Raw genomic sequence first — 10,677 nt, 5'->3', positions numbered from 1 at the left:
CCCGATATCTGTAGATAATGTTTATTGTTAAATAAAAAATCATTGCTGTCTAAACTAATTTGGAGCAATTGTAGAATGTCTTGATCCGGTCTATTGGGGTCTGGGTGCTTTTGAAATAATGACTTGACAGCCTGCACACCCATTGTGGTGTTCACAAGTTCAGTAATCACACCATAGATTGAATAGATAGCTTTTATTGAAGTAGGGCTGGTAACAAAGCCAAGCCTAATGCATTGTGGTACAGGCTGGTAACAGAGCGAAGCCTAATGCAGTGTGTCGCAGGCTGGTAGAGAGCCAAGCCTGGGCCAGTTGGTGTAGGCCGGTAGCAGAGCTGAGCATGGTGCTGGTGGAGGTCGGTGGCAGAGCCGGGGCTGGGTTCCTGGGAAGATGAGAGTGTGATTAGGGGATGCAGGGAATGGTGATGGAGGTGATGTGGATGGTGCGTGTATAGTTACCGAGTATGGACTCGGGGTGTGGCGGAGAGTCTTGAAGGAGGGGAGTGGCGGCTCAATCAATCCCCAAAAGGAACATACTCACCTGCGGGCTGCAGCGAGGCTGATGAGAGGCTGGTGTGGTAGACATCGGGGAGGTTGGTCCTAACGTACAGGCGGTAAGTCCGAGAGGACCAGCGACCCAGAAGCTGAATAGTGTGGTCAGCAACGCCCTGGCTGGAAGCAGAGGAAGCAGTGCCGATTCGGAAGGAATGTGCCGAGTATTGTGTGGGGTCTATGCCTAGTGATACTTTCGTAAACGAAAATTATTACTTAATATCGTCGTCGACGAACCTTTATCAAGTGACGAAAACGAGACGAGATGCAACGTAAATGCTGGTGATGTGACAATGACTATAATTAAATGTATAATGCAATATCGTTGACGAATAAAAACGAGACGAAATGTAGTTAACAAAATACTAACAAGACGAAATGTTATAACGTTATTTAGTCTTTTTTAGTCACATTATTATTAGCTAACTCATGAGGCTGTGCTTAATGTGTCTCATTTTAACGTTAGCTTTAAACGTTAGCCATTGGAGCTGAAACCGACAGACTCTGAGACAAATGTGTGTGACTAGCGTGTGTGTGTTTGTTTGAGAGAGTGTAAAGTGGGTTACCACGTGTGACTAGTGTGTGTAGCTACCGTGTGTGTGTGTGTATTTGTTTGTATGAGAGTGGGCTCTTAGTTCCTACCTGACTGACTGGATGTGAACTAAGCATCCTTTGCCATCCCTGGCCAAATACTGTAGGTCGTTTTGTCATTCACATAGCAATCACACTTAACTGATTTTGGCATCAACAACTTGACCAGATGAGGCGGCGGATGAAGGCGGTGATGGAGTCTGATTGGCCTTTGTTGATCCAGGAGACGACGGCAGTGTTGAGGAGGGCGGCGATGATGATGGGGTAGACCTCGTGAAGTGCGGATGAGGGGGCCAGTGAGGGAGAAGGGCAGGAAGGGAACTCGAAGGCCATGGGGAGGAGAACCAGCGGCCGTTATAATAGCAGCCGAAACCAGAGGAGGGGGCGGCGTCGGTGAAGAGCTGCATGTTGTTGGGGTTGGATATGAAATCGTTACAAAAGAAAGTGATGCCATTCCAGTGGGAAAGGAGATGATGCCAGAGCTCCAACTCCATGAGACAGGAGGCGTCCAGTGTGATGGTGCGGTGGAGCGACTGTACGGATGAAGATAGGAGAAGGAGGTGGGATATGAAGTAGCGGCCTTGGGGGATGATGCGGAGGGCGTAGTTGAGGTGGCCGAGGAGGGAGAGGAGTTGGTGCTTGGTGCAAGTGGGAGTGATCAGGTAGTTGGAAAGAAGGAGAGTTGTGCGGTCCTGTTTGTCGGTGGGAAATGAAACTTCGAAAGCCAAAGAGTCCAGTGTGATACTGAGAAACTCCAGTGTTGTAGCTGGCCCTTCTGTCTGTTTCAGGGAAGGGGGGACACCCAGTTGTGAGAACACCGTGGTGAGTGTGTGGAGGCCAATCATGAAGCCCAGGGCAGAGTCCATGGCAGGGGCCTCGAGCGCTGAACGGGGGTTAGGGCAGGCAAAGGAGCAAGTAGGCAAGGACACCAGGCCGTGGGAGAAGCCCAGAATCAAGCCGTCCAGGAGGAACCGCACTGCGGTGGGGTTGGGGCGGTAGCGGAGGGCCGCAGCTAGGGCAGACAATAGGGGTAGACAAGTGGGCCGACAGTCAAGGGGCCGGCCAACCCGGGGGGCAAGGGAGCAGGAGGAGCGAGAGTGAGCAGTAGGAGCGGGAGTGGGCCCCGCCGCAGAAGGAGCAGAAGTGGAGGCTCCGGCAGGACGACAAGGAGCTATTCTTGCTAGGGGTACCGCTGGAGCTAGCCACTGACTGTGGCCAGTTGAATCCGAGGGGGAGGCAGACGTCTCCACACAAATACCATGTAGCCTCTTCAGGTGACTACCTAAATTAGCCGTGCTGCCTGTGTACTTTATAGCAGTACGATATATCTTGTCAATTGCATGGGTCTTGTCAAATTGCCCATCTTTCTTGTAAAATCCGAAGTGTTGCCAAACCTTGGATTTATTGCAATTTGTAGGAACGTGTAACTCTTCCTCTGCCATGATAACACTCGCCCGAACACGCCTCCAACTCGCGCGAAACTAGAATCGGCCACTGACAGCAGTGGAGATAAAACCGTGCTTAAGAAACTAACTAAATATAGAATTATTGGTCACAAATCATTGGTCAAATTTCTAAATACTAAAGGTGTTCGCATACACATAATTCTATATAAATACATCGGATTTTATATCGATGCAAAGATGTTAGAAACGATGCATCGTGATTTCATTCCACATTGTATCCGGTGCACACTTTTTTGATCCGGGCCATCGCATCGTGAACTTTTATGCCGATGCACCGATGCGAATCGGTGAATCTTCCCATCCCTACTACCCACCCATACTATGCACAGGTGCAGGGGAAAATGGCTGTGTGGTCTGAAGAGTGCCTTCTTTGTGGTGTGGACAACTACAGAATGCCACATTCAGACAGTACAATTTTGTACTGAGTTTTGGGAAAAGGCTAAGAAATCTCTTGACAGATTCTACGTCAAATACATCCTACCAGAGGTCTGTACCCACCAACTGTCTGAGAAACTTTAAACAGCAAAACAAACATGCGTCTGCAAAACACCACTAATGTAGTGCAGTGTTGTGCATGCCGGGGCGTACACCACATGCTGTGCATTAGATTGAAAAGGCACCCTAGTGACCAGTGGAAGTGTATGTCTTGTTCTATGTGAATACCAGGTGTTGGTGTGTGTCGTACATTGTGAAAAGTACCAAGTGAAGTAATAGCTTTGAAATAAGAAACTGATTACTTGTAATAAAAAGTTTTTTTGTTTATTCAGCTCTCTTCAACACATATACTTGAATAGCGTATCTTTCATTAAAAATGTATAAATATGTATGATGGGTCTGTAAGTGTGATTTGGACATTGTAGTTGGAAAATATACAGTTGGATAACAATCCCATTTCACTTCTGCAAAACAGGTTTCCTTAGGTTGGTCAGAGCAGAGCAAACAAGCAGTAGTTTATCAATGGTAGATGTGTTGGCATCACCTCTGTGTTTGATCATGGAAACTGGAAGTGTATTGTGTAGGATTTTGAAGGTTTTCAGCCCACCAATTGCACTCTCCACATGGATTATTGCTCTGGACATCCTCCTGGATGTTGCCACCTCTGATCCTGTCAGTTGTTTTTTACCCCTGGTAAAAGCTGGCACCACAAGGCAGACACCTTTAGCTGCAAAGTACTCAGGAAAGTTGAATCCCCTGTCAGCCAGCACAATGTCTCCCTCTTCAAGCATATCTATGAGTCCAGAACTTTTGGTTATTACTTTGTCACTAGCACGTCCACCCCACACTTTGGACAAAAAGGTAATTGCACCTGTTGGACTAGCACCCACTAAGAACTTGACTTAACTTGTTGTGTGACAACTTGTTGTGTGACTTGTAGTTAGAGTATGTCAGAGCTCTGGCGTTCGAGGCTGGTTGGTCTCTCTATAAATACCTCACTGCAGTCGATGATGCACCTCACACGGCGGAAAGTTGGGGTCCTTAACACAGATGGAAGGTGTTTGCGTACAGCTCTCCGGGAGGGCCAGTGGATTAAACACTGCATTTCCCTCGCCATGACATCCAACCAGCTGTGGAAAATTGAAGCAACAGTCCCACAACTTGACCCAAACCTGATAGCAAGGTCTTGATGAGTAAGGGCTAGCCTGAGCTTCATCAAGACAATGAGAAACTGGTCAGCTGCAGAGAGTGGCGTTGAGGCAGTGGGCGTCCATGCAGATGTCGGGTAGGTCAGCAGAGTGAGGAACACTTGGGCAGATGGAAGGCCAGTATAGAATGATATGTTGTCAGAATGTGCAAATCGTTTTTATAAACATTATTCTCATAATGTCAGGGGGAAAAATTCTCTGCCGCAGCCTACAACCCAGTTGAGCTGTAGGCAGGAGAATTTGAATAATACAGGGTTTAATTTTGATACAGAATCACTTGTAGAAATGGCAAAAGTCTCAGGTGTTGTTATGGCAAAAAAAAATATATATATAGCTGCAAATTAACAGTAGGCTAAACAGTAGCAGACTGTCCATCAGAAGCACCGGGAGAATTCCCGATGGGCCGAAGAACTTCTGATTTTGCCGATTTTAGTATCGCACACGGTGGGAAAAATGATGTTCGGCAGCACATGAAATGACAACAGCACAGTCACGCTGCGGAGGCCCACAAGGGCACACAGGCAATATCGAGCTTTGCAACTATGGGATGGACGGCGGCAAACACAGTGAACTGAAAATTGCACAGTTACAATAAAAAATAGATAAAAAGAAGAAGGAAAGAAATCCGGATTTTGGCTCCAATGTTGACAGGTAAGCTAACTAACCTCATGTAGTGTCACAAAGTTTCTCCAGCAGAAAAACGGAAAACGGTGGGGGGAAATGCTCATGAAAACTGGAGCCAGCTCCGGTGTTTACCTTTTTTGGTTGGATCACTTGTACCCTAAGATGAGCCTGCGTGGCTTGTTCTCATGGACCTGAAGGACATCACAGAGCTTGTTGTTGCCCCTGTGAATAGTGATGACCCGCTTGCATTTTTAGAAGGTAAAATCACAGAGCACCAGCAAATACAAAGAGTTGTTCCCTGGTCGTGCTCAATTCATTCAGAACTTCAGAGTTTCACCTGAAGCCTTTGAATATGTATGTCGCTGCCTAAAAACCGACTGGAAAGAAGGGATACCAACTATCGAATTTGTATGAGGAAGAGAGTTGCCATGATCTGGTGTAAATGCACATAAATGGTTCCTTACCCCTTTTTCCAGTGTTTGCCTTAGCACTTGATGATGGTGGAGGGGGTTCTGGGTCATTTTATTTTCGGAAGGGGATGCCACTGAGTCTTCCCCGTTTACGTTTCCAGCGTCTTCTACAGCACACACAAAAACAAACAAACACTTAATTACGGTCTCAGTTAGTGATGCAACTGCGGGTTTTCTATATTTCCTCACGTACATCAAAGGAGCAGCAATGCAATTCATGACGGGAGTTGACTTCAACACCGATACATGCTTGACTAGCTACTATGCAACACTGATACATGCTTGACTAGCTACTACACTGACACATACTTACCAGTTGTAACCATAACAACTGTAGCATTAACTCACAACAGTTAGCAGCTATGGCTAGTGCTAGAGTTACTGTTACTATATACTAAGCAGACAAAACAACAGTATCTGATGGATGAAAGCTTACCTTGTTCATATGAGGAGGTGTCACATATCTTCCAACATCTGGGTAGCCGTTGCTGAATTTAAGGCTCTGTTTAAATTGTTTGCTGGTCGCCGGCCCAACACATTATCCAGGAGCTGTATATTTAGACCGGTCCTAATCCGTCCAGCACCCCTTTTAGACGACTCTGCCTTGTAATCTTTCTTTTTTTAAATGTATTTGTTATTTGGTCTGTCGTTCGTTTAAACCCCCCTATCGCCAACTCTCTCTGTATTGCCTCAAATTGTTTTTTCTAACTGCCTTATCCAACTTATCTTGTATTTCAGACGATGTCCATATCGCTATAAGCATATCACATTTGTTGGTGGTCCACTGCTGTACTGATCTTTCTGTTGACATTGTAATTAATTAATTGTATGATCTGTTATAAACTAACGGCTTTTGACGGCTCAGCTCAAAAACAACGGTGGCGAAAACTTTTGTTGCCGGTAGGTTAGCCACGCCCATAACCTCTGTGACGTTAGTGGTGCCCCATTTTGGTCCCAGCAACTCCAGCACCAGCTACATTTTAGTCAAACGCGCAAGACTGGAGCCAGAGAAGGCTATGTTGTGGTTATGGGATTGTGCAGCTTCTTATATTCTTACTGCATAATGTTGTGGGAAAAAAACATCACACTGTTGTAATTATGATTCTTGACAGTTTGGTGCAGGAAATTGTGCAGTATAAAGTCTATGTCACTGATAAGGAGATGGAAGAGGTAGCCCAGAGTCTCATCAAGACACATCCATGTTTAACTGAGAAGGGGTCCTCTTCTGGATGTGGTGGATGAAAGACCAGTTTAAAATACAAACTATCCAAAAGGCACAAAGAGCGGGGGTGAACATATCCATCAGCAGAAACTGAAGAAAGTCTGGAGGCCATGCAGAAAGCTCTACTCTTGGATGTAAAGAAGAGAGACAACAGAGAGGTTGAGAAACTCAAGATGGAAAAGACTTTTGCACACAGAAGACATGAAGTTGTTTGTGATGCACCAATGGTGGAGGATTTCATGGCAAGTTGGCCTGCTCTGTTTGACATCAGCGAGGTAAGGCTTATCTCATGCTGGTTTTTTATCTTTGGTTTACTGTTGATATAAGTAAGGGCTTGGATACGGTGGCAAACTGCTAACATGCCTGATAGTATATTATCCGTATTCTGTCTCAGCTTGACCTCCACTCTGACAAGCTGATGAAGCTGTTCGAAAAGAGGACAGTTAGAGGAAAAACTCAAACAATCAATGCACAAATGGCTGTAAGTAGGCAGTGTACACCAGTAGTTGACTTCAAAATGAAGCAAGTGCTAAACTAAGAAGCTAATAAAAATATCTTTCAATTTGATTATATAGATGTCGAATGAAGGCCGAAATATGCGTGTCTCTATTTACGGATGGGCGGGCGCACAGATAGACTGCGTTCATGGTTCTCTAGGCTGTGGGTGCTGAAAACTGAATTCATCGCCAGAAGAGTAGGTGGCACAACGGTTTTTTGTGAGAAATTGTCGAGTGTTTATTTACCAAGGTTACCGAGGAGTCGGAGCAAATTTACAAATTAGCCGTTTAACCTTTAGAGGAGTGAGTTCTAAATGTTATCGACGCTGCCACCAGAGTGAGTTATTTTTTCAAAACAAAAGCTAGCTAGCTTTAGTTTAGTTATAATACTCGTAGCAATGCTACTACCTGCTAGTGTTACTGGTTAGCCTCCTAATTGTAAATTTTGAAGCCATACTATAGAGTTTGTCGTATAGTTTTTGTCTATCGGAAAATGGTCGGTTGGAATGTTCAGAATCACATGTGTGACGGTACTCTGTGGGGCCCGCTTTCGAATGATCACATATACGTGACGCTACTAATTAACGGGTCAATCAACAAAATATGCAAATTATCAGCAACTATACTGCCCATTTCTCGTCACATTTTAATTCAGATGCTGATTTACATGTACTGTTTAGCTGAAATATGAATTGTAAAAACTTACAGCAATGGCGGTCAAAAGAATCTGTTTGTCCTGTTTATCACGGCAATCCCGCCCCTGACGCAAGCAGTTCTTAATACTGACCAATCACAGCCAAGGGGGTCTCCGTAGCTCTCCGAAATTATGACGGATAGTTAGAAAACTCAGGAGGTGCACGTTAAGCTCTCCGAGGCTCTGAGACTCTCCGAGGACTGACGGAGAGCCCGGAGAGGGCGATCCACGGAAACAAGGGCGTTCCCATGTCTTAGTTTTTTGAAAAACGCAGAAGCATATATCGGCCTTGAGAGTGTATCATCAAGGGAATCTGTATCTACATGGGTGAAGATCCAGAAAACCTTGTGAAGCAATATGTGGTATGTATTGTGTGCTTACGACTCCCTTTTTGTTCTCCTGACTGAATTTATGCCTATCTAGAACAACATTTCTCCGAGGTGTAAAGTAGGTAGTCAGAGCAGTCTTAGCTTCTTCAAACGTTACTTTCAGACCAGGCAGATTAGCAAAAAATCGTTGCACTGGTGTGCCTATACAGTGTAGCAAAGTAGCTCTTCTCACCTCATCTGGATTGCGTATGGATACACTGGCTATCTAAAAAATGTTATAAGACTCCATCCAAAGTGTATATTCCGTATACAAGTCTGAAGCTCCCATGTTCAAAGGGTTTGGAGGTGATATCTGTGCCATAGCATATCCGATTGGAACAACAGCAGGTGTTCCGCGGTCCTCCATCTCGATGTACTAGCCTAGTTAACGCGTTTAACTATCAGACTTCACTGTTGGTTTTGAACGTTGAATCTGTGTCGTTCTTCAGTGTATTTGGATGAATCTTGCATTTTCAAATCCTGAGTCCGTTTAAACTATCCTCATCACCATAAATGTTGTGTTGTCCAATAAAGAAACTGGTTGTCATTAACTTATTTTATTGTCAACTCTGTTCGTCTAACTTACATGTGACTTATCTCCCTACTTTCGCGGTCTTCTCTCCTGGCTTCCGTAGTTCGCGTTTCCTTAACTATACTACACTATACCTTTACATTAGTGACAGTAACTCAGCTGTCAGCTGCAGAGCTAATGTTACAGCCACATTCTAAGAGTAGCAAGCTCGGTAACCATATACAGTAAAGCAACAAAATGATATAGCGTTAGTTAACTTACTTGTCCGAGGTTTGTAGCTGGACCAAGGAGAGTTGGTACTGATCCAGAATTTTACTTCAGCTGTTAGGGTCGTTGTTGTTTAGGGGGAATATTAAGGCTAAACCAGATGCTAACAGTGGCAGGCCCAGACAGGTAAAAAGTGAAAAGGAGAAGACTGGAACACTCACCCCATTCGAGTAGACTCCCACCCCGATCTGCTGGACAGCCCAAACCGCCGTTTTGTCTCGGCGGACAGCTCGCTCGCGGTTGGTCGGGTCGATCAGATTACATAGGTGTTCTATACATTAAGCACGGCGTGTGCCACAACAAAACGATGGATCAGCAGGAGTGGGGGACAGAAAATCCATGGGGGCAACCGGCCGCGTTGATGGTGACACTCTCTCACAACATCTGAGGTTCCCCCCTTCTTTCGCTTTACGCTATCCGGGAGTTCAAAACAGTAAACTCTTCCCCTTAATTACCCGGGCCCCAATCAGGATACCGTTCCACTCCCCTTTCCAATCACCACCATGTGCAAGGCTGCCGCACCACTTAAGTGTTATATTTTAAAGTTACTTTCAGAAAGGACAATAAACCTCCCTCTCACCCTGCCACTAGGCGTTCGCGTAACACAGCAAGGCCAGCTTTGTATTAGCTCAAGTTGAGGAAAAAGTCGTGGCTGTAATGTTTGGCGCAGACATACAAAACTTTGAAGTTTTGTCAGCGCATTTCCAGAGCCTCATTTATCAAGCCGTTTGCGCCTGTTTCCAGGTGTTAATTGTTTGCAAAGACTGACTTAACGATGCGGGCTATTTACAAACAGGGCATACTTGGGTAAAATCACAGATTGCCTGCCACATGATCGAGAACAGGCAAGTTGCGCTTTCAATATGCGTCCGTGGGAAGGTCATGAGGAAAGTGGGAGTTCCACCCAAAAAGGTGGGAGGATAAGCGTAAAATGCGCGTAATTATATATTCTGCGGTATTTACAAAGACTGCCAGTAAGAGTGCGCCTCTGTTCTGCGGGGGAAATTCTCTGCCTCTTAAAAGTAGGTCTTAACCAGGAGCGTATTATCCTGTGTACAAATGTACGTACCTTATTCAATAGTAGCAGTGATCCAAGCAAGGTGAAGACAAAGGCCAATTTTTTTCCGAGGGTGTGGATGTTCTTCATGTTCGTATGCTTCATGTTTTGGTTACCCGCAATGTTTTTAGGGGCCCTTTTGTAAAGTTCTCTTGTAGAAGACCCTTTGGATAATGACCCATTCATTTGAATCATGTGTCTTGGAAATGGGAAACATCTAAAACATGCAGGACAGGAGCTCATTGAATAACCAGGGTTGAGCTGTTCTACATGCTCTAACAATAGGCTTACTTACATCCCACAGCTCAAGAAACCTGGAGTCATCATCATGCAGATATGGAAGGAGACCACGGAGGACAGCAGCACATCTAACATGGACTTTGACTTGTTCCTTGAGTGTGAGAACATATTCTTGCTTGATTTGGGATGCTAAAACAGTATAGCCACACAATATATATCACAAGAATGAGCAGTCTAGATGAGAGTTCTAAGATATTCCACTGTCAAATCAATCATCTAAGAAGCTTTAACCAACTCACTTGGCGGTCATAAGTACTGAAGAACTTGGCTACTCTCCCAAGCTCTGAAGGCGGGTTCCATAGCTCCATATATGTGGTTCTTCAGGTTGATGTTTGTTATTCTGTGAAACTTGGCACAAATCTGCCCAAATTTAAAAAGACATGCCCAGATTGATGTAC

The 10,677-nt window shown here is 45.0% G+C and overlaps 1 protein-coding gene across 1 annotated transcript; it reads right to left on the bottom strand.

Annotated features, from left to right (window-relative positions):
* Window positions 1-228: 228 nt before the first annotated feature.
* Window positions 229-10,211, bottom strand: LOC146302807 (uncharacterized). The gene is made up of 2 exons (XM_084697273.1): window positions 5,337-10,211; window positions 229-5,094 (listed from the first exon to the last, which is right to left on the bottom strand). The coding sequence occupies exon 2, from the start codon at window positions 2,579-2,581 to the stop codon at window positions 1,277-1,279; it is 1,305 nt and encodes a 434-aa protein (XP_084553399.1). The 5' UTR covers window positions 2,582-5,094; window positions 5,337-10,211; the 3' UTR covers window positions 229-1,276.
* Between the last annotated feature and the right edge of the window lie 466 nt (window positions 10,212-10,677).

The sequence above is a fragment of the Hypomesus nipponensis genome, chromosome 1 (assembly GCF_054491055.1).
Source record: "Hypomesus nipponensis isolate SF chromosome 1, ASM5449105v1, whole genome shotgun sequence".
NCBI classification, from domain to species: Eukaryota; Metazoa; Chordata; class Actinopteri; order Osmeriformes; family Osmeridae; genus Hypomesus; species Hypomesus nipponensis.
This window is presented reverse-complemented; position numbering and strand designations above follow the sequence as displayed.